At 36.2% G+C, this 23,364-nt stretch overlaps 4 protein-coding genes across 13 annotated transcripts in view; 3 read left to right on the top strand and 1 right to left on the bottom strand.

Annotated features, from left to right (window-relative positions):
• LOC120479454 (V-set domain-containing T-cell activation inhibitor 1) overlaps positions 1-2,382 on the top strand; it is a 26,139-nt gene extending 23,757 nt beyond the window's left edge. For both annotated transcript variants that reach the window (XM_039671907.2, XM_039671906.2), the window contains one exon: positions 1,121-2,382. In XM_039671907.2, the coding sequence (XP_039527841.2) occupies positions 1,121-1,124 (4 nt within the window). In that variant the 3' untranslated portion in view covers positions 1,125-2,382. The remainder of the gene's footprint in view (positions 1-1,120) is intronic.
• On the bottom strand, positions 1,839-11,835 carry tslig1 (tRNA splicing ligase complex subunit 1). Its single transcript, XM_039671914.2, has 7 exons — positions 11,665-11,835; positions 10,358-10,382; positions 9,950-10,071; positions 6,189-6,271; positions 6,050-6,102; positions 4,507-4,543; positions 1,839-2,347 (listed from the first exon to the last, which is right to left on the bottom strand). The coding sequence occupies exons 1-7, from the start codon at positions 11,744-11,746 to the stop codon at positions 2,261-2,263; spliced, it is 489 nt and encodes a 162-aa protein (XP_039527848.1). The 5' UTR covers positions 11,747-11,835; the 3' UTR covers positions 1,839-2,260.
• On the top strand, positions 7,680-19,446 carry LOC120479453 (uncharacterized). 6 transcript variants are annotated; one of them, XM_089116779.1, is made up of 3 exons: positions 15,430-15,556; positions 16,364-16,516; positions 18,566-19,446. In XM_089116779.1, the coding sequence occupies exons 2-3, from the start codon at positions 16,387-16,389 to the stop codon at positions 19,345-19,347; spliced, it is 912 nt and encodes a 303-aa protein (XP_088972905.1). In that variant the 5' UTR covers positions 15,430-15,556; positions 16,364-16,386; the 3' UTR covers positions 19,348-19,446. The 6 variants fall into 6 exon arrangements, with proteins under 6 accessions (XP_039527839.2, XP_088972905.1, XP_039527836.2 ...); XM_039671901.2 differs by lacking the exon at positions 16,364-16,516 and adding an exon at positions 17,093-17,157 and having other exon boundaries at positions 15,469-15,556; XM_089116781.1 differs by having other exon boundaries at positions 15,538-15,556; positions 16,402-16,516.
• Positions 7,688-23,343, top strand: LOC120479455 (uncharacterized). Of its 4 annotated transcripts, none has more exons than XM_089116785.1 (3): positions 7,688-7,817; positions 21,025-21,179; positions 22,435-23,343. In XM_089116785.1, exon 3 carries the CDS (start codon positions 22,464-22,466, stop codon positions 23,223-23,225), a length of 762 nt encoding a protein of 253 aa, XP_088972911.1. In that variant the 5' UTR covers positions 7,688-7,817; positions 21,025-21,179; positions 22,435-22,463; the 3' UTR covers positions 23,226-23,343. The 4 variants fall into 4 exon arrangements, with proteins under 4 accessions (XP_088972911.1, XP_088972909.1, XP_088972908.1 ...); XM_089116783.1 differs by lacking the exons at positions 7,688-7,817; positions 21,025-21,179 and adding exons at positions 21,588-21,722; positions 21,885-22,017; XM_089116784.1 differs by lacking the exons at positions 7,688-7,817; positions 21,025-21,179 and adding exons at positions 21,660-21,722; positions 21,972-22,017.
• Positions 23,344-23,364: the final 21 nt, after the last annotated feature.

A 23,364-nucleotide genomic window follows, 5' to 3' on the forward strand; every position in this document is an offset into this window, starting at 1 on the left:
AATATGTACCTGCAAGGTACTTTGATGTACCATTTAGGATGTGTGACAGCTGGCCCAGTTTTTATCTCCAGTTTCGTTTGGGCATAACCACCTTCTGAAGTGCTTCAAGGATTGTATTTAAACCTTGAAAGCATTTCAGAGGGCATTTACAGTACACCTACACAGTCATTTCATGATCTAATCCAACCACAGATAATGCATGACGTGACCAGGAGTGCATGGGCCCTTTGATGGGGTAAAAATGTTGGCGTTTTTTGGCCCTCATGAGGAAAACAGCTTATAAATCACGTGATGTTTTTTGAAACTGTAAAAACTTGATGAGTAGGTTTAGGGGTAGTTAGTGTTAGGGAACAGCATTTACAGTTTGTATAATATAAAAAATAATTCTGTGTTTGGAAAATCCCCATAAGACACAAAAACACAATTTGTGTGTGTGAGTGAGTTGTGGAGAGTAGATTGAGATTAGACTGAGAATCGTTCCTTCATTGTCTGATTGAATAGGTTTATATCTCCCCTGGGACAATATTGGATGAGTATCACCCAAGGTAAAAACATTTGTTGTATCAGGTGTGTTTTTAAATAAAAACACACTCACTCGTCCCGCTCGCCACAGTAAACATGATGAATGGCGACTGTAGAACGCAAAAGCCGAATCCCGGACATTTTGGGCGATCTCGAAACACATTTTCGGGCTAAACTCATCACGGAGACTCACTAGTAGCCTAGACTTGTTGTTTAACTACTGCGCTCTGTTACCGGTAGGCGTGGCCTCCTAGGGCAGCGAAGCAAGTGCATTATGGGAGTTGTTGTCTTTCATCCACATAAGCCAAAAATACATTTTCTGGCTTTTCTCCGTCTAGAAAGCTCCAAATTGTAAAATAATTTGACATTTCTTCTACATAAATGACCCATTTTAAATACACATTCGAAAATTTTAAATGCACAATTGAAAAATTTATATTTCAAAGGAAAATTTCTTTTCACTTACAGTGTTATGTATGACTGAATATTCAGTCTGAAACGTCATTATAGAAGTAAGATTGCTCAGTTTTATGTTGACTGTAAGGAGTGAATGGAGTCATTTGTCGGTGACGTATTCCTCTTGTCTTTGTTTTTTCAGATGAGAACATGACCTCTGGAACATCTGTGGTGGTTCTGTCTATATTGTGTTGTCTCCTCCTGTGTTCAACAAGCTTTCTGTTATGGTTATACTGCCGTGCCAAACAGAAATGACATGTTACTGGACGCATCATTCCTATGAATAGCTTGGAAGTTATATTCTGTGCTGAGCACTAACTGTTACCAATGTGGGCTTTTATTATTTTATTTAAAATAAACCATATTTGGTAGAGAAGAACAAGAAACCTTTAAAGTTGAAGTGTGTGATTTTTTTTTTTTTCTTTGCAATTGGAATCCATTAGTTTAGCTTGCACTCCCACATTCTTCACAAGTGACAAGTGAAAGGGGTCATTTCAGGCTTTTTAGCTTTTATAAAAAGAATCAAGAAAATTCTAAAAAAATATATATATATATTATACTTTGCAGAATTCACGGCTGCATTTAAAATGTCCGTTAATGGAAAAAGGTGTCTAAAGTAATGCAATTACATTATGTAGCAATAATGAACTCTAGCTCAACCCATTGCATGAGTTTGAGCCCCAGAAATGACACACTTCAGCTTTAAGACTTATATATTTAAAAAACATTGACTTTACAAATGTTTGTTTTCTGTATATTGATGGCAAATCAAGTCATTGTAGCTGCTGATGTCAAAGGGTTTTACACACATCACTGGAGAGGTTTACTTTTACCGTAGCATTAAAATGAACAGAATATAATGAGATTGAGATGTATTTTATTTTTCATTCATTGTAGCTGCTGATGTCAAAAGGTTTCACACACACATCACTGAAGAGGTTTACTTTCATCATAGCATTAAAATGAACAGAATATGAGATTGAAAATGAGATGTATTTTATTTTTCAAACTTTAGTACAAAAATAAGCTTGATTTGGCTTAGCCTTGATGTTTAAGTCATTTTAAATGACAGTGTTTATTTTGGGTCATGTTTGTGTTTTCACAAAATGAAAGATAATGATTTTTTAAATATCATTATTAATCATGAAAATCAGTCAAAAATATAGTATTTCAGTAATGTAATCCACAGTTTACAGAAACGACATCCCTCACATGTCCATTCCAACTAAGGCAATCTCTTTAAATCATGTCATTAAAAAGAGGTTTTGAATCCGTTGTAAATTTAAATATCGATGATGACAAAGATTTCTGGCTTTTCTGTATCATGTACTTGCATAGCAGAGTAAGTGATTGCTTTCACTTCTGTACCCTGTGAAACAAGAAAATAAAAGCATTAAAATCTTTGGAATGCGTTTAAATGAGTGTAATTTATGCAGCATCGGAAATGTGAATGTTTGCTTAAAGGAGAACTCCGGCGAACAATGAACCTTTGGTCTAATAAAACATTGGCACATAGTCAACCGTTCTCTGAGATTTGTTTTCATGATAATCGAATGTAAAGAGTTTTATCTCTAAAAACTGTTTAGCGTACCTATAATGCTAGTAATGGGGGCATTGACTTAGTAAAAAGAAATCGCTAGTTTATACCACTAACAAGGCTCAAAATAGCCCCACACTAACACAGTAACATAATGAGGGTCCATACATGCAAAACGAAGCATTGAGAACTTTGTAAGTGTACAGACCGTTTAATAAGAAGATACTTTATGAAGACAGTTCACTTTGCGTATACAGACAGGAGCCATCTTAAAAAATAGTCTCGATAAGTCAAACCACGAACGTCGTGCTGAGTGATCTGAACTGTATGAAGTTCAACGAACTTCTGAACTGTATGAACAGCGTTCGGGGATCGACTTATCGAGACTATTTTTTTAAGATGGCGCCTGTCTGTATACGCAAAGTGAACTGTCTTCATAAAGTATCTTCTTATTAAACGGTCTGTACACTTAAAAAGTTCTCAATGCTTCGTTTTGCATGTATGGAGCCTCATTATGTTACTGTGTTAGTGTGGGGCTATTTTGAGCTTTGTTAGTGGTATAAACTAGCGATTTCTTTTTACTTAGTCAATGCCCCCATTACTAGCATTATACGCTAAATAGTATTTAGAGATAAAACTCTTTACATTCGATTATCATGAAAACAAATCTCAGAGAACGATTGACTAGGTACCGATGTTTTATTAGACCAAAGGTTCATTGTTCGCCGGAGTTCTCCTTTAAGTAACTCGGGCCAGACTCAACCAGTGGTCATTCACCGGTGTTTTTTAAGACTTGCTCGATTTAGTCAATGTAAAAGGATCTGCTCGAATGAGTAAATATAGAACATGTTCCTAAAACACTTTCACAGGTTAAATAATGCAGAACAACAGTATTCTGTAGTTAGAAAGAGTTGAATGAGCATTATTTCTGTACTCTGGTTCAGTGCTGTAGAAAGGCAAACCACCAAAGAAATATCCCATTGTGCATCGTGGTTAAGATCAGCTAGATGAGTGGTTATGCATGCATTCTGCACAATCCAATGATTTTGTGGTCATTTTAATGTTTTGTTTTGTAGCCAGCAGGAAGTCGCAGGCGTGAAAGCTTGATGGATAATCATGAAATTCAAGCATTGTTGTTGCTGTTGGAATGAACAAAAAGCATTGCTTCATAATCCCAGTGGATTTCCATAATGGCTTATCAAAACATCAACAAACCATGATTGCCCATGGATGTTTTCTTTTATAGGGATCATTGTCAAAACAACAACATGAGCTACTGTTTAAAGCGATAGTTCACTTTTAAATTAATTTTTGGTATGTTTTATCTTACCTCAAGGGCATCCAAGATGTAGGGGTCTTTGTTTCTGCAGTTGTTTCAATTTTGATATTTTTAGGTCAAACCGTTCGTGTCTATCAGTCATATAATGGAGGTCTATGGGGTCCACCTCAAAGAGCATGCACAGAGAAGTCTAAATTAAACATGATTTAATGACTCGTAAATGTAAGCACACATTGATGGCCTAAGACACGAAACGAGCGGTTTGTGTGAGAAAACAAACAGTATTTATATCGTTTTTACCTCTTGTAACCACAGCCACGTCCAAGTGATCTGAGGGTGCGGGTGCTTTGTGGTTACAAGAGGTAAAAACGATATAAATACTGTTTGTTTTCTCTCACAAACTGCTCGTTTCGTGTCTTAGGCCATCAATGTGTGCTTACATTTACGAGTCATTAAATCATGTTTAATTTGGACTCCTCTGCGCATGCTCTTTGAGTTGGACCCCATAGACCTCCATTATATGACTGACAGACACGAACGGTTTGACCTAAAAATATAAAAATTGAAAATACTGCGGAAACAAAGACACCTACATCTTGGATGCACTTGAGGCAAGCTAAAACATATCAAAAATTAATTTTAAAGTGAACTATGCCTTTAAAAAGATATGGTTTAGGCCACAAGTGTGTTTTAGGAGGACACAGTAAAGTACCTGTGGGTGCTTATTTATGTTGAATTCTTCACCCCATCTACAAATCACAAAGGGAGAAACAATAAAAGTTATTTTAGGTAACCATCATTCACAGATATATAGCTCTCAGAAAGCAGACTCTGGAATACCCTATTCTAAAAGCAGACTGAAAATCACTGTCGGGAAAGCTTGATACAGGAATGCGGGGCCTTATTTGGGGCAAGAGGAAATCAAGTAGAACATATTTATGGCTATCACACAATGAAAGGCCTGTGACAACCCACACAGGCATGTTAAGTGTGGCCAGAACTGAAAGTTTTGTTTCGTTTCTTTCACACATGTCTCATTTACACACATTTTCAGAAGAAACAATGGTCATAGGTCGTGTAAAAGGAAACCCAAAAGAAGCTACTAAAAGCTTTTAGGAGGGGGCCTGATACATTTTTTTATTTCATTATAGTCATTTCTCAGGTAGAGCCTATATTTTAGGCTACATTCTCTGGAATTTGTAAAGCATTAATAATAACTGGTTGCAGGATTTTATCTAATAGGGTACAACAAAATTTTTCTTATAAAGTTGGATATATTATGTCCAATTTTACCCACATAAATACAGCATACTCACGAAAAGCAATATACAGAAGTGGCTTAAAGGCAAGTTGGCCATACTAGTTCAATTGTACCATCAAAATATGAGGAAAATATTTCATGTATATTTTTTAAATATTTTAAATAAGAGTGATGAAGAAAACACTCGGTATAAAAAAATATTCACAAAATTAAAAAAAAAAACCCATGTGAAAAACATACACGGACTACAACATAATCAGTTATTAATTGTTTATTTGGTTCTCTCTTGTTTTTGCATGTGTTCATAATTTCTTTGTATGATCGCCCGGCCCAAAATTATCTATTTAAATAATATTCAAATAGATGAAAATGTGAATTTTCTTAGGCCAGACGTCACTTTTGGCCACTACTGAATCAAATCTCAACTGCTTGATCCTGTCTGCTTAATGAGACCAAAAGTAAAGAAGATATTAAAATATTATAAACAATAACGTTATGATTTTTTATAAAGCAGCCTTGAAACAATGTGTATTGTGAAAAGCGCTATATAAGTCAATTTAACTTGACTACAGAAAATGATGAAGCTCCTATAATGATACCAATCCAGAGGCAAAAATCTAACTTGTAATACACAGTATCAGTGTACCCTGGCAAAATCATTTATTTTGTAAACCGAATATAAATATCAAATATTTCATTGTATTATATCGTGTCCCCATCTTTTTTCCCAGGAAATTTGAGTCAGGTGTTGTTTAGTCATTTTCTCAGAAACTCATCCTCTGATGAAATAATTTCATCCAGATATCACCATGAAAGATTTCCAGTGAAAATCTCACTTTCACTATTTTCTCTCCAAATCATTCCACAGCTATGTAGACCGAAAATGAAATTAGGTCAGTCGTGTTACCCAAGTGTTCTGCTGAATGTTTGTCTAATATAACTGTGGGGGCCCTGAGGTACAAGACTTGATGGCTCTCAGTGTTTCACAACTTACCCAATAGAGCGGATTCTGTACTGCAGTCTGTCTATGTGCAGCACTTTGACTTCCTGAAAAACAGGAGGAGGGTGGAGATGATTGGAAACCGGAGTAGATTGAGGTCACAGAAAATCAAACATTATGTGGCATGTGTTACCCTTGGAACGAAGAACAAGTCAGCGCTAAATTTAAAGAGCCAGTCATCCAAAAAATGGAAAAGGAGTGACTCCAAGTCGTCTCCTGAAACACAACAGACAAAGTAATCACAAGCTACACAGCTACATGTTTTATTTTACTATGAGAGAGAGAGAGAGAAATAAGATAACAGAAAAACACTGACTACAACATAATCAGTTATATTGATTGATTGATTGATTGATTGATTGATTGATTGATTTATTTAAGTGTCAAACACCTTTTATGGTGCCCAGCCCTCATGTGCTTATTAGACACTACAGCTTCACACACATCACCAAATAGCCACAAATATAAATTATAATATTTAAAGTTATTAATATTTATAAATTAAAACGTAATAAAGTTATAAATATTTTTTTGTTCTCTCTTGTTTTTGTATGCGTTCATAATTTCTTTGTATACACAGCCATGGCCCAAAATGATGTCTGGAGAATTTAAGAATTTAATATGATCTCAGTTTAATGTTGTACTTGTTTTCCTCTGTTGAATCACGAAAATAGCTTGTTTTCAGTGCTTTGCACCATAAAAGGCAAACAGAATATTTAGGCACTATTCAAGCGCTACATTCCCATAAAATGTTTTGGTCATCTGAAGTCATGCAATGGCTATATTTTCTGCCTCTGCACACTTTGAGAACCACTAGACTCATAATTCAAATTTAATTAATTTATTTACTTCTCAGCAGTAGACTAACCATGGTTTAATTATGATGAAGTAATCCAATTTAATTTCTGGAATTATATTATTTCTGAAATGAGGTCTAGTCTAGCTTTGAGAACAAACTCCTCTGACTCTGGATTATCCAGTAAACACTTCACTTCACTGTAAGGCTGGGTACCACCATGCACCTCATGATACCATACACATCATCATAAATACAAATAACTCAAAACACATATATTCCAAGAAAAATCCGCCCAAAACTTTAACTGCCAAATTAATGGTATCATTTTATTGGCATGCAAATCAACAGTGAAAAGATAATGATGACAAAATAAAAATAAATCAATTTTTGCACAGTCAAAATGAATCAAGTCCAGTAGCTGTCAAACATGAGTCTCTCCAGAGTCCATTCTGGGCGGTTTACAAGATGACCTGATGCTGGAGTCCTACATTTATTTTCGAGTTTGATCAAAGGGGACATTTCATGCTTTTAAATCGTTCTTTTTAACATATAAACCATAAATTTGCGGTGTAAATAAAGCAGAACTGCAATGCTTGGGTCTGAATTCCTCATTATTATAGCTCCACACATAGACATCACATCATAGAGCTAGATGCCTTATTGGCCGCCGCCGCTGGGCGCAAGAAATGCGGCCGCCATCTTGAACCGGTCGTTTTCCTATTGAACGAACCCCCCCACCCCAAATACAAAAATGGTTTAGCCACTGATCAAAATTTGATGTCGTCATTTGATTTGAAGTTCAATGGGCTAATGTTACGCTCAAAATGTCCGGTCAGCACAAGTACGGGGCTCAGAAGAGAAAAGAGAAGAAGGCCTTCGAGATGTCCAACCTAAACAAACATTTTTAAAAAGGTGGTGACGGTGAAGCTGGAACTAACGTTTGTAAAGTCAACGTTGAGCAAGGTAAGAAACAGCACAGCCAACTTTTATGAGTGTTGTACTTCGGTACCAAGTCGGTACTAGTGTTTTTTTAAACGTCACGCCACGGTACCAGGTTTTCTCAAACCCAGTAGCTAGCAGCTACTTGATGCGCGTGCCGTTGCGTCCTCTTCATAAAAGTGCTGAGACATTATTGCGACCGGCGCGGTGCTGCTGATGTGGTCGCTGTAAATCCACTCGTTGATAAGAGAGGAAAGAGACACATAGGCGAGCAAGTTCATTGTTGCTCTCTTTATAGATAATGAAGGTTGTAAGTATGTCTATTTAAGTCATGTATTATTATTTTTATTTATTTATTTTTATTTATTTTACTTAAATTTATTCTATGTTTATTTATTTTTTTGTTGTATTATGTTTGTTTACGAACTGTGATGCTTGTACGTTTCATTGTTGCATAGCAACGACCGACGCCACGGGAGAGCACGCGCTTGTGGAAAGGAGAAAGCGGTGCGAACTGCGCTCTGGTGATGAGGAAGTATTACTATTAGCAAAGAATTCATTGATTTCTAGCCTTTGCATTAGCTTTACTACTAACGTTAGATATATTTATGGATTAGAAATAAAAAGCCTGCTGAAATGCGTCACTGTCGGCATCCGTGAACAGATAATGGGCCAGATCCGAGGCTATTTTTGCTGCTCTGTTCATGCTGAATTAAAATTGAAAGCACACTTTTGATGGCCAAACGAAACGTAAATATGATTTCACACAAAAAGTGCACAAAATGCACAGATGTTGCATGTCTAGTAGTTTGTTTTAACAAGAACTGAAGAAGGCTATAGAAAAGAAACAGGAGAGGAAGAGCAAGGGAAAAGGAGAGATTTAAGATTATCTTCGGGCCCAGGCAAAACTGTCTTCTGGCCTGCTCCCACCACATGTGTAATATGCATTTTGAGTCAGTCTCCCATGGGTTGTCTACACTGCACTACACACAAATTTCGGAGAGACGTTGTTTACCCGATTTCTTAAAACGTAGAGGAAAAAAACAGCTGTTTTTTGTCCACCTGCCCGGAATCTGCCCAAAAACCTGTGGTTTTATGTTCATGTTACTAAAGTCTGATCCAAAAACAGCAAGCCTGATCAAACAAGAAAGGGAAGTGCACCCATTCTTTCCAGCACTATTATCATTTGTGGATAAGAACTGGAACAAAGAACCGTCTCTATGCACTTTGTGAACACACGCATACTAACTTTCTGCATTTTTTGATTTTTGAAACATTTCATAACATATAGTTTATATGCAAATTTCCTTATGAGGACCAAAAATATACATGCATGCACGCATGCACACACATACACACGGAGAAGAACTTTGTTTTTTCATGACCTTATCCAAATGAATCCATCACTCCTACGCTTATTCATGACTCACTCGGCCAAAAGTTTGGAATAATTTCAATTTTGTAATGTTTTTAAAAGAAGTTATGCTTCTTATGCTTACCAAGGGTACATTGATTTGATTAAAAACAGTAATATTGTGAAATATTTGTACAATTTAAAATAACTTTTCTACATGTAAATATATTTCCAAATGTAATTTATTCCTGTGATCAAAGCATCATTAGACATAGACATTCATAACACCCAATAATACGGCTCTGGGCATTTAAACCACGTCTCAAATATGAGAAAAGTAACATTGTGGTTCCCAGACCACGTCTCAATGTCAATGAGATGTGGTCTGATGTTAGCCAGGCTACAGTTTTACTGTATTTTCGATCAAAAAATCCACAATGCAGCCTTGGTGAGAATAAGAGACTTTCAGAAACATTAAAAAAATCTTAAGTATTTCAAACTTTTGACTGGTGACGAAAAGCACTATAAACAGAGCCTTTCTTCATTTATAAAAATGATAATATTCCCATTGTTGTAACTCCCAAATCTCCTTTGTACTTTTCAAACTCACAATGCCAGTCACATGTCAGAAAAACCAGTGAAATTTTGCATGAATTTAACTTACAGAAGCTCAAATGAGATTTTAGATAAAAAGGCTACAGGTTTAGTTTTCCATTTTGGTGTTATTTATTTGGGGTTTAATACAGCAGAATGCTGTAATGCCAGGTGGTCTGAAAAGAAAAGGTTGAATATTGTTTCCCACCTTCTGATTCTACTTCTACAGTGTCAGTGGGCTCCACAGTTTCTGTATCCGTCATGTAGCCAAACATTCCCATTGCACACTGCTCAAAAGCCTCTTCCAGAGAATCTCCCCATGCATGGATCCTACAGTACAACATTGGAGCAAATGCATCAAGTTGGGATATCACAATAAAATCTTTGTTATAAACATTACAGGGTCTTAATCTTAACCAAAAATTCTTGTTCTTGCTGCAGACTTCTAGCACTGAGTTAATGTTAAACAACCCATCACATAAATAGTGATGTGGAAATGATGTACTTTTCCTCTGAGGCCACAGTGAATTTCCTCTCTATGTTTATTATTGGAACTTTGGTATTTCCAGCTATATTTTACAGTAAAGTAACAAACAGTACACAGGCAAATACTTACTGGACATCTGCAGTATGATCAAGATCTGCAACAGAAAATCAAATATTGAGGATGAGGATGTGGATATCATCCTCAAATAATTTGAGGATGACATGATTTTGATTTAAACTCAAATCTAAAACCTACACTCTTAAATATAAAGCTTCCAAAATAGGGTTTTCACAGTGATGCCATGCATATAGAATAATCATTTTGGGTTCCCCACAGTGCCCACAAAATCTTAAACCTTTTTTGTTGTTGTGTTGAAAAAAAAAAAAAACATTTGAAAGAAATATTTTCCTTTTATGTTAAAGGTTCTTCATGGAACCATCCATGCCAATAAAGAACCTTTATTTTCAAGAGTGTAGCCTATATATAAATACGCGATGAAACAAGAATTGAAACAAAATCCAGCAAACATTGAGCAATCACAGCACTATTTTACTACAAAACACTTTCTCTTTTTTAATAAGAGCTGAAAACAAAAAAGAAGATATTTTGAATAATATGAGTAACCAAGCAGTTAATGGACTCCATTGACTTCCATTCTATTGGGGAAAAATACAGTGGAAGTCAATGGGGTACAGCAACTTTGTGGTTACTCATATTCATCAAAATATATTATTTTGTGTTCAAAAGGAAAAATTCATGTCGGTTTGGAAAAACTTGAGAGTGAGTAAATTATATTCCTTTTTGGTTGAACTTAAGGTCAACCCTTTTAGATTGAGGAGCTATTAGAACATTATATGATATATACAAAACAAATACTTAGGCAGGGTATCATCACAGATTATATAGACCCTTAACATTTAATGATTTATTATCTAAAGATTAAATTTAATAGATTGAACTATTACGAAAACATTTGTTTGTAAAATGTAAAATAAATAAATAAATAAATAATAATCATAGGCTACAGGTTCGTTCAGTTTCGTTCGCAGTGTTTCAGCAAAAGATCATTCTGCAAAACAAATGCGTTTATTTTTTCTATTACTACTTTATACACGTTTTACCATAACTAATCTTAAAATTGGGTGTATGTAGTGAATATATATTATTATATTTAAAATAATTTGCAATCATTGCGTTATTGTGCGTGGTGACGTAATCCTATTGTCGAGTCAAGTCACGTGACCTAATTCAGTTTCATGATGAATAGTGCTGTAACGTTCCCGTCTAGTAACGTCAATACATTTACTTATATGTGACTCTCATTTATGAAATGACAGTTTTTAGGACATTTAAATCACGATTAAGTGCGTTTTGTTTGTGTTCGTCACTGGATACATGACGCATGCGGAATATACAGTGAATTTAATTTCACTTACACTCATATTTCCTGGTGATCGGAGGATATTTTGACTTTGTTGCTTTTTGCGCTTCCGTGAGATCAAGTTCACGTTCATTCATTGTCCTGGTCTGAGTTATTTTATTCCTCTGTAGGGGCTATTTCCGTGAAAACATGCTAGACATGTGTGAAGAAGACAGAAACAGTGAACTCGCAAGAGTCAAAATAAAAGTCCCTTAGTGCTGCAACAACAAAAAACCTTAAAACAAATTTGCAACAGTTTTATAAATGTCATCACTTTTTAAATGTATACTGTTTTTATATGTTACAGTGCAATGTTGTGGTAATGATAATTGTTGATAATGACACAATGGCTGCTCAAGCAAATTCACTCACTGGAACCAGTAATGGAGGAGTAGACTGGGGATTAGGGGAGAACCGGGACTAAAGTAACAAAGCGATTTTCTGACAGAGATAAGACAGCACTTTGCCATAGACTGTAAAAATGTAGCCTGAGCTTATAAATATCACGTGATTTCATCATTGTTCTCTGCTAATGTGGTGCCTTTCTGTGTGTTGCAGCATTTATTAAAACATGTTTATGTCATATATATAGAATATGGCAAATGTTTATGAGGGGGCTTTTAAAGCTTAAGTCACATTTAAATCAGCGGATTTCTGTCACCATTTTTTTTCCCACTCAATCTGTTTCCATTTACCCAAGTCACATTTAGGTTTTAGCCATACCTTATAGCTTTAACACCACCACCTATGAATTTGCAGGATTTCTATCCAGATTTTTTTAATGCACATTTTAAATGTATGCAGATAAACAGCTGGATGGAAACATGACTATTGTTACATTATGTTGAGAATTTATGTTATGCTAATTTAATTTAATTTTCATTTTTTTTTTTCATATAAAATGGGTTGACAATAAAAAAAATATTCTAAACAATTCAAGTTTGTACTGTTGGGTTACTTTTGAAACATTTGATGAAACTGAAATTTAAAATGAAAAACAATGTCAATTAACAATTTTTTGCAAAGATAAAGGCTAAAATATGTTAACACGGTCATACTTGGGTAGGCTAACCAAAACGAAACAAGAGTAACACAAAAAATCTAGCTTGCATATTGTTGTGTTACTTTTGTCCCAACTGACGGGGTCGAAAGTAACATGAGCCGTCTTAAGTTGAAAGTGGAATTATACTGAAGTTCATAATATTTTCAAAAAATACCAACTGGTATTGAGTGACTGACGACAGCAATTTATCTCTGTCTAAAGCCATCATCTTTTAAAATTATGTTTTTCTGAAAAAATGTACTTTCGCCCCTGCCCTCCCCTAATATGCGATATTAAATGTCCTAATGATTCATTCTCAACTTTAATATTCCAGTAGACTTGGTACTTGTTTATGTGATGTGGTGTTATTTTTGAGGATTTGCCAGATGCAGCCATTTGTCAAGTTATCTGACATTTTTCTATTACTCTGAACTCATGAACTCTCAGTCAGTTGTTTGGGGAGTAACAGTTATAAGACCCGAGACCAGATATGATGAAAGAAGACCAGGAGTCGTGAGGTTCAATGTTTTAGATTTACTGAAAATTTACTGAAGAATAGTTTGCAGTTTTGCAGAGCGTCAAGGTCGCAAGCCAACTCCTGATTGGTAAAAACCTAAACAAGTTCACACATATGAGCAGATATGGGTGCCTTTCGCCATTAGTAAAGATAGTTTTCGAGATAGTTGTGGTCCGATCCTATATTTAGGTCTGTGGTGACCTCGTGGGTTAGAGAAGGCCGCCTATGCGTCTGTGTGTTCATCCCAAACTCTAGGATCTATAGTTTCAAACGCGCACACACAGACACACCACCAAATAGCAGCTCACATCAAGGCTGAAGAGAGCCTGCGCTCCTTATCAAAACATGATGATAAAACATTCACTCCTCAGAAAGAAAGGCAGATAATGGGCAACTTGCTCCTAGAGAAATATGCACATCTATGACATCTATTCGACTGTCCAGCAAAGGGCGGGCCATATGTCCACATCATTTTTAGGATTCCTCCGTGACCTTCTACTGACCCCAGAGAAAGAGTCAAGCGACCCCAGAGAGAGAGTCAAATGTAAATCATGGCAGGAATGTGACAGTCACAGGGGTTGAATTTGAGATGGACACTTTCAACGTCTAATATTCGGGAGTTGCCCAGAGAGAGAAAACTATAGGATGAGAGACGAACAAGGCGCATGCTGGGTGACCGTTATATCTTTAACTAATATAAAGCTATAAAGGATCACATGCGCAGGATAAGATTTGTGAAAGTGTCATGCAAGCAATTTAATATGTTCTATATATGTGTATTTTCTTATATTTATAGTAATTAGATTAAGGGATCGTTCGGTATTTATGAGTCCAGACATTAGAAAAATACCAGTCTACACATTTATACACGTTTTATATTTAATATGAGGGAAACACACATGTCATGTGACACAAAAAAAATCTTTAACTTTTAGGTGGCAAAATATTGTAAAATGGGCCACGAAATCGATCCAAAAAAATAGAAATCGATTTGATTCGTGGTGAGGGTTTCAAGTGTGTTCCGTCTTTTCCATAGCAAAGTGATTTTTAGTTAAATGCAACACATTTAATACCAAAGTTGTATTAACTCGTTTCATCTGACTCCATAAAATGAAAAGATTTATCTCAATGATATCTGTGCTGCATCATTTAATACGTTAATGCTCGACTATTCCTTTTAACTCTAATGAAAATAAAGTCAAAGTCTGTTAGAATAGTCAAGTATAACAATTTATTATGTCAGGTAAATGTATTATTACAGTTCCACAAGATAATCAGAGCAAATGTTTTTAGAACAAAGAAACTTTACCCAACATATTGACTATACATGAATGCTGAGCCTCGAAGACCCAGCATCATGGGATTTTCCTTAAATAGAGCCAAACCTTACCTGATCTAATCACCAAATTTACCTGATCTAATCACCAAACTACAATGGACTGAATCCCCCCACCATGCTTACAGGGGGAAGTAGAGTTTGCATTCAGACAAAAGGTAGAAAGTGATTAACTCAAAGACACACCCTTTTGTGTGCAAAATATTTCTATATTCTTAAAAACCTTATTACCTTTTCTTTTACTTCTTTGGAAATGGGACATTATTACCAGTCACCCTGAGACTTTTAAAATGATATCAAACACTCCTTAAAGATTATCACATTCACATTAAAACCATATATATTCTTGTGTGAGTTTCCTCTGCAAGGGTGTGTGTGTGTGTGTGTGTGTGTGTGTGTGTGTGTGTTCAAGCAAGGTCCTTTTATCTTCAGAAGACACTGGTCAGACTGATTACATCAACCGGTTCCAGTTTTCCAGTCTTACAATATTTTTTTAATAATTCTACAAATTAGGCTACACTGCGCAAAACAAAAGTAGTCTAATAACCGGATGAAGAAGGGTCGGCATGCACAGAACATAATTTTATTTTTATTATTAAGCATTTATGAGGGGGAAAAAATGAGTTCTGAGACAGAATATGAGATGTTTTCCTTAAATTTTTACGTTTAATAAATTCATAAAGATCAATTTATGAAACGTTTCCACTCCACATACTGCAGCGATACAAAAATGTCCCAAAGCTGTCATAGTAATGGGCAGATGACCAAATGACCAAAACTAACTGTTGTATTGCTAAAGGGTGTTATTCTGACCAGAACAACAATAAAACACGGGCCAAGGTCCCTTGCAAATGAATGGGAGGTTCCTCCTAAAAGCAGAAGGGGGCAGTGCTGTGTGACTTTAGTCATGCTGTCCAACCGTGCAATAAAGAAGAAGAAAGTATGCTCGAGAAAGTTGTAAATGGACCAAAGAATGTTACATTCATTGGAACTACGATAAATATTGGCGATTTGTAAGTAAATGCCTTGTTGTTAAGATATAAAATGATTTAACAGTAGGTTTGTGATTGAGTCTAACTTAGTGAACTATAACACACTGTTACTACTACACTGTAAGTAGACAAACAATGATAAACAAAACTGACACGTTTTAACATATATACGTTTATATTTTATTTTTAAATGATTTAAATAGTCTTGTCTGTGAATGTATTAAAACTACTCCATGTTGTCTCTTTGTCACTCAACAAAATCAAGCAATTTTCATGTAAATGGTGCAAGAGCTATTTTTCAGAACTGTGTTCACTTTTTTGAGATTTTAATTGGTGATTATTAGTGAATGAATAGAAAGAGTCAACATCTCATGAATCTTTTGTCTCGTGCTCAACAAGTTTTCCTTTCCTCAGTTTACTCAAAGGAGTCTGTAGTTCTCTTAGCCTCAAAACTCCCATGCTAAACAACATTAATATTCTTGCATCTTGAAAACAAGTCTTCTGTCATTGGTTCACTGACTTCCATCTGTTGACTCTTTTCTGTTGTTAACTTAGTGCCTAATAATACCTTCTTTCCACACTCACTCATATGCTCAATTCCTCTTATTCTCATTGAACACTACATTTCTTCTAATGCATTAAACTTTAAAAGTACACTATGCACATTTTCAAAATCAAAATTTTAATTAGTCAGTCTATAAATGTCTTTAGTCTTTCACTGATTCACTATGTTAAAGGAGTAGTTCACTTTAAAAAAAAAACTTTTGCTGATAATTTACTCACCACCATGACATGTCATCCAAGATGTCCATGTCTTTCTCTCTTCAGTTGAAAAGAAATTAAAGTTTTTGATGAAAACATTCCAGGATTTTGCTCCATATAATGGACTTCAATGGGAAAGGCAGCAAACGGTTCAAGGTCCAAAAGAGAGTTTCAGTGCAGCTTCAAAGGGCTTTGAACGACATCTTGGACGACATGGGGGTGAGTAAATTATCAGCAAAAGTTTTTAAAAAAAAAAAGTGAACTACTCCTTTAAGCCTTATAAGTGTTATTTTAGACCTCTGGAAAGTTTTTCCGTACATGCATCACTCGCCCGTGCATTATTAATTTGTAGCTTCTGTTAAAATGGTGTCTTGGTAAATATGTTGGTGGTAGTCGGTACATTTTTAGCTGCAGCATTTCAAACTAAGATCATGTAACTTAGGCCTCATCTGCAATATATTTTTTCATCAGCACTGTAAAAAGTGATATACTTGATGGTGATTGGCACATTTTTAGAATGAGACTCCCTTTAGTACAGTTTTTACGTTTCGGCACGTTTGGTGGAGGAGCAGCGGTAGGTCCACCTTCAGTATTATTCTATGATGTTAAACTGGTGAAATTACAAACAAAAAATTGAGTGAGAAAGGTTGACATGGACCAGCTAAATCTCAAACCTCTGAATCAACTTAAAAAAAACAACAGCGCAGAACAGAGGAGAGTCTGCTGGAAAACGAAAAGAGAAAGCGACAGAGCTCGTAATAAAACAAGAATCAACATTGGCTTGGCTTTTTTTAGATGGCGAGAACTGAGGGATTTGAAATGTAAAAGCGACGCAAGATGGCGTTTTTATTATACAACAGGTGAGTAATTTACTTTATTGATCAGATAAATTGCCATATGGCGCTCTCTAACAGAGTTCATTGTAAAGCATTATCTAATTGTGAAGAGTAATTTCATTCTGTCTTTCCTTTTACTCAACACAACAAGATTAAATGGAACACAATTTCTCATTATTTCATCTGACTCCATAAATGAAAAAAAGGTTTAAATATATCTGTGTGTATCATAAAAAGTTATCGAATAAAGGCAGGGTAGGTAAGTTTGAGAAACTAGCAGAAAACTCAAAACTGCTGGATTTTAAAAATATATCCCACAGAGAAACTCCCACCCCTCCCTTCTGGGCTCCTTCCAAAGACAAAGAATTTAATATTCTTCATAAAATAGTCTTGTCTGTCATTATAATTGGATTTTGGTTTCCTCTAGGGGGGTTCACAGCTTGAATGGGTTCTGTTTTACATACCTTTAAGAGTAGAGCCAGACCGATATATCGGCAGGCCGATATTATCGGCCGATATTAGGCATTTTCTAAAATATCAGTATCAGCAGTTATAATAGGCGATAAATTAATATTTCAAAAATAAAATAAAAACGGACGAATCACGCTTCAACCATGTCATGAGCGTTGTCAAAAAGTGCAGGTAAAGGGATAAGCAAGCTGACATTGTAATTATAAGGTAGCTTATAACTATAAGGCCATGTAGGGAATAATTATTATTTTATTTATCAGAACTTTAACATATTTTGATGTTCCTCTGTTCTGTTGAGACAATAGAAACAAGTTTCTTTTTAAAATGCATTATCATATTATTTTATTTAAAACTCATAAATAACTAATGTTAGGGAAATCTGTTAATATTTTGCTGTGCGTTTCTGAAATAAGAATAATAATATCGGCCGATATATCGGATTTTAAAACCAACAAATATTTGTATCGGTATCGGCCTTCAAAATCCTTTATCGGTCTGGCTCTATTTAAGAGACACAACACTTTCCTCATATACTTTAGAACTTTTTTTAGCTTTTCATTAGTTGGGAGAATGAGACTGTTTTACCAGACACTTAAAATGAGACCAAACAGGTTACTTTTTGTACACACACAATATTGCATAGGTTTCTAGGAGAAGAGGGGGATGTGATGAGACTGTAAGAGTAAGGTGTGAATGCATTGTGTGCTGTGTTTCGGATGTTACATATGCAAGAGGGAGTTCAAAGTTAATTCTCAGGTGAGCCTTTTGCTCTCTCTCTCTCTCTCTCTCTCTCTCTCTCTCTTTTTTTTTTCTCGAGGGGGATACTCAGACAGACAAACTGCTCCTTTAACTGTGGCCTCAGTAACTTATGGGGTTGTGTTGTTAATTTATGTGAATTTTGAATGGTTTAATGAGTACAGTTGAGGAATAAATCTGAATATTTACATCTATATTTCCCTAGTTGATGGCTGGAGTCCTGACTGCATTGAAATGAAGCCTTCTGAGGATTTTCTTGGAGTTTCGAGAGCCGAGTCGTCTAAGGACAGTATGGAAACTTTAGTGCTGAGCAAAATAGAAGGAGGATCACCTGTGCGCTATTGCCAACGGCTGAAATATACAGTGAGAAGTTTTCAGGCGCCCGTTGGAAGTTCTTCAGATACTGAAACAGAAGCTGAACCATCTGACTTCCTCCCCTCGAATCGCAAAAAGACTTGTGATAAAAAATTCAGCTGTAAATTGTGTGGCATGGAGTATCAGCGGAGCTTAAACCTGGTGCGTCACATGCGGATACACACGGGAGAAGCGCCGTACACCTGTGAACTCTGTGGGAAGGGCTTCCGTCGTCCAGACTGGCTTAAATTACACCTCACCGTCCATACGGGAGACAAACGTAAGCGCGTGAAGAGGTTCAGTTGCGATCAGTGTGAGAAGAAATTTACCTGCTCCACCTCACTCCAAAGTCATTTATACAAGCACAGAGGCGAGAGGCCGTTTGCCTGCGCGTACTGCGACAAGTCGTTCTTCAGTCAGGCTGATCTTACTCGCCACCACAGCGATTCTCATTCTGAAAAACAGTTCTGTTGCCCCCTGTGTGGAATCGGATTCTCACGGCGCTCGACGCTGGAGAAACACACGCGGATTCACACGGGAGAGAGGCCTTTCTCCTGTCCAGACTGTGGAAAGACTTTCCCTTATCAATATTCATTTGATATGCATCGTAAAATGCATTCAGACAAAAGTTGATGTGATGCACAATCATGCATATGCTGTCACATGAATTTATGATAATTATTAATTTATGATTTCATGCACAATGCCAATAAAGAGCATTTATTAGGTTTTTCTCAGTTGCTTAAATAATAAATCATGGGAAAAAATTAAAGTTATAGTATAGGCTACGTAAGCACTATGAATTAAAAAAAATGTTTTAGCTTTACGACATTTGACAGGGTTGCCAAGTTCAGAAAAGAAAAAATGCGGGACAATCGTGCTTCTTTACATGAAAATAAGGGACACTCAACATATGCCTACTGTATCACACAGTATATGTCATTTCAGGTTCGTGTGTGTTTAATAGGTTCTCAGACATAAACAGGTTTTTGGTTAACCTAGATTTATGTAGCTAGCCTACAATTTAATTCTAAAACGAATTTTAAGGTCACAGAAAAAAAGTCACGTTAAACAAAGTTCTAAATAATACCATTTATCGGAAATAAAAAGCTTTTGATTATAGCTATATTTGATTTAAATGAAAGAAAGTAGCCTACTTTTGAGCAAGGACACATTAAACTAGGTAATCAAAAGTGACAGTAAAGACATTTATAATGTTACAAAAGCTTTTTTTTATTTCAGATTAATCTACTTTGAACCTATTCATCGAAGAATCCTGACTAAAAAACAAAACAAAACAATAATACCTTATGAGATCTGTTTCTTGGGCAGCGAATCACATCAGCATATTAACCCCCCAATAGTTCACGTTTTCTTGCGTGTCTGATGCTGGACTTGTGAACAATAATCACATTGTTTGAATTCACCAAAACTGATTTGCGAATCAAACAATGGTTTGTCCCAAAATAATAATGTTGACCAGTGTCGTGTGTGTGTCTGTTATCAGTCAGCGCTTATCAGTGTAGCAGTCTATTTAACTGGGACAAAGGGAGGTCCTGTACGGGACAATTAGGGCCAGAACACGGGACAGTTGGCAACCCATGTGTTGTCATGTTATTCCCCCCAAAAAAGTATTCTTTAGATAAGGTCTGTCAACTTAGATCTCATTCTCATCATATTTCAAGGAAAGGAATGTAGAAATTCAAACATAAATGTATGAACATCAAGTTAATGAAGAGTAGGCCTTAATGTAAAGTTAAGCATTTGTGTTTCTGTATTTTAATCCTGAAATTTAGCCTTAACTTCTCAATACACTTTCCTCCTACACTTCTTATAATTTACCTTATTTTGTTGATGCAGATCTCTTACACATAATTTCAATAGATCAATAAAACCATAGGCCTATTTATCGAGCAACAGGATCAACTCTCTGCATCTGCTTTGTAAACCACGGCAGGAGGAAGCAGTAAATTTACTCAGGGATTCAGGGGTTTAATTTATGGACACTTTCGTGATTACGTAAATAGGAATGTTTGAGTTCCCCAGAGAGAAAAACGAAAACAGGATGCAAAGAGAATTAGCGTATTCCCCGGTCATGTTTGATGAACTCCTGGGGAAAATACTCAAATGAACATTCTCGTCATTACGTGATAACAGTAGCCTTTGTGACCGTTATAAAGCCACCACAACCTCATTTTATTTCATATAGTCATTCAATTTAATTTACATTAACTACTTTCAATGGCTTTATGATTGATGGTCTTAAAAATATCCCACTTTTCTTCCTTTTTTTTTTTTTTTTTTTTACAGAACAAGACACCAAAGGATTTACACAGAGTCGTATGTTAGTGTTGGGGAACACATTGACCCCATAAAGAGACCAGAGAGTTCTCCACCCTTCCAAAGGCCGTAGAAAATGATAATCCAGCTGCAAACTGTCTTATAACACAGAAAAACCAATACAGGTAAATGACAGATTGATTTCATGTCGAGTTTTCGCTTAGTGCAGGTAGGCTAATCTACATGTGAAGTTAAAATGTGGTTATTTAAAGATGATATACATGACACATTAAGTTCTCATTCATAAGCAGCTATCGGGATCACTTCTTATCTGGGTGGCTGTTGAGACTGTTCCTTTGGCATGGTCACATTCATTCACAACTCCTGCAATATCTTCCCCTTCAAGGTCGAGGCACAGCATGGCAATAAACAGAACAAACGTGAACTTGTACTAATAATTCTTTGTCTCATCAACATATAGGGATCAATGGTGCTGTAATAGAGTTGCAAATAGCAAGAGCAACAAAATAGATGGACCTTCCAAGCCAAGGTCCTTGCTGGCAAATGAATGTGCTGTTCCTCCTAAAAGCAGAAGGGGGCAGTGCTGTGTGACTAGTCATGCTTTCCAACCGTGCTTTAAAGAAGAAGAAAGCTTGCTCGAGAAAGTTGTAAATGGACTAAAGAATGTTACATTCATTGGAATTAAAATAAATATCGCCGGTTTGCAAGTAAGTGCTTTGTTATTAACGTTTAAAATTGTTTGATGGTAGGTTTCTGAGTCTATATGTGATGAGATTACAAATAATTACAAACTCTTAGCGTCTCTCCCTACTTTATTAAATGTCCTCGCAAGGAAAGTCTTACCGTTAACATTTTTTTGTCCCCATTAGGAAAACAGCTTTAAAATCACACGAAATTGTTTTTTTTTTGTTTGTTTTTTTTGAAAATGATAAAATGCAGAAAGTTTTCTGTGACAGGTAACGTTAGGTACCAAATGTCTATGGACTGTCCCCATATAATATGGTAAGTGAACTTAACACATGTATATAAAATGAAGACTCATGCACAACAAAGTTTTCCTTTCCTCAGTTTACTTAAAGTAGTCTGTAGTTCTTATAGCCGAAAACTCCCATGCTAAACAACATTAATATTCTTGCATCTTGAAAACAAGTTCTGTTATTGGTTCACTGACTTCCATCTGTTGACTCTTTCCTGTTGTTATCTTGTTTGTGCATAATATCTTCCTAATATATGTACACGTATGCTCAATTCCTCTTATTCTCATTGAAGACTACGTTTCTTCTAATGCAACAGCCTTCATATTTGAAGTGTGGGGTAATTGTCCATATAACTTACGAGGTTATTGTATAGTTCATTCATTTGTGTTTAATGAGTACAGTTGAGGAATAAATCTGAATATTTACATCTCTATTTCCCTAGTTGATGGCTGGAGTCCTGACTGCATCAAAATGAAGCCTTCTGAGGATTTTCTTGGAGTTTCGAGAGCCGAGTCGTCTAAGGACAGTATCATGGAAACTTTAGTGCTGAGCAAAATAGAAGGAGGATCACCTGTGCGCTATTGCCAACGGCTGAAATATACAGTGAGAAGTTTTCAGGCGCCCGTTGGAAGTTCTTCAGATACTGAAACAGAAGCTGAACCATCCATCTCCCACTTTTCAAATGGCAAAAAGACTTGTAGTGAAAAATTCAGCTGTAAATTGTGTGGCATGGAGTATCGCCAGAGCATAAGCCTGGTGCGTCACATGCGAATACACACGGGAGAAGCACCGTACACCTGTGAACTCTGTGGAAGGGGCTTTCGACGTAAAGACTGGCTTGTACTGCACAGCAGCGTCCACACGGGCAACAAACGAAAAAGCATCAAGAGGTTCAGTTGCGATCAGTGTGGGAAGATGTTTACTGGCTCCACTGCACTCCAAAGTCATTTATACAAACACAGAGGCGAGAGGCCGTTCACCTGCGTGCACTGCGACAAGACGTTCTTCAGTCAAACCAATCTTAAACGCCACCAGATCGAGTCTCATTCTGACAGCAAACAATTTTGTTGCCCCGTGTGTGGAAGTGGATTCTCACGCCTTTTTTCACTGCAGAAACACACGCGGATTCACATGGGAAAGAGGCCTTTCTCCTGTCCAGACTGTAGAAAGACTTTCCGTAATGAATATACCATGAATATGCATCGTAAACGACGTCACTCAGTCAAAAGTTGACGTAATGCACATTCATGCATCACATGAGTTTGATTTATTTTATTTTTCTACTGTTTTAAGCCACATCCCTTGTATTGATATTTTGTCTAGTGCCAATAAAGAGCTTGACTTCACATGATTTCCTTTTTAGTTTCTGTAC

Source organism: Pimephales promelas, chromosome 11 (genome assembly GCF_988280905.1).
Source record: "Pimephales promelas chromosome 11, fPimPro1.hap1.1, whole genome shotgun sequence".
NCBI lineage: Eukaryota > Metazoa > Chordata > Actinopteri > Cypriniformes > Leuciscidae > Pimephales > Pimephales promelas.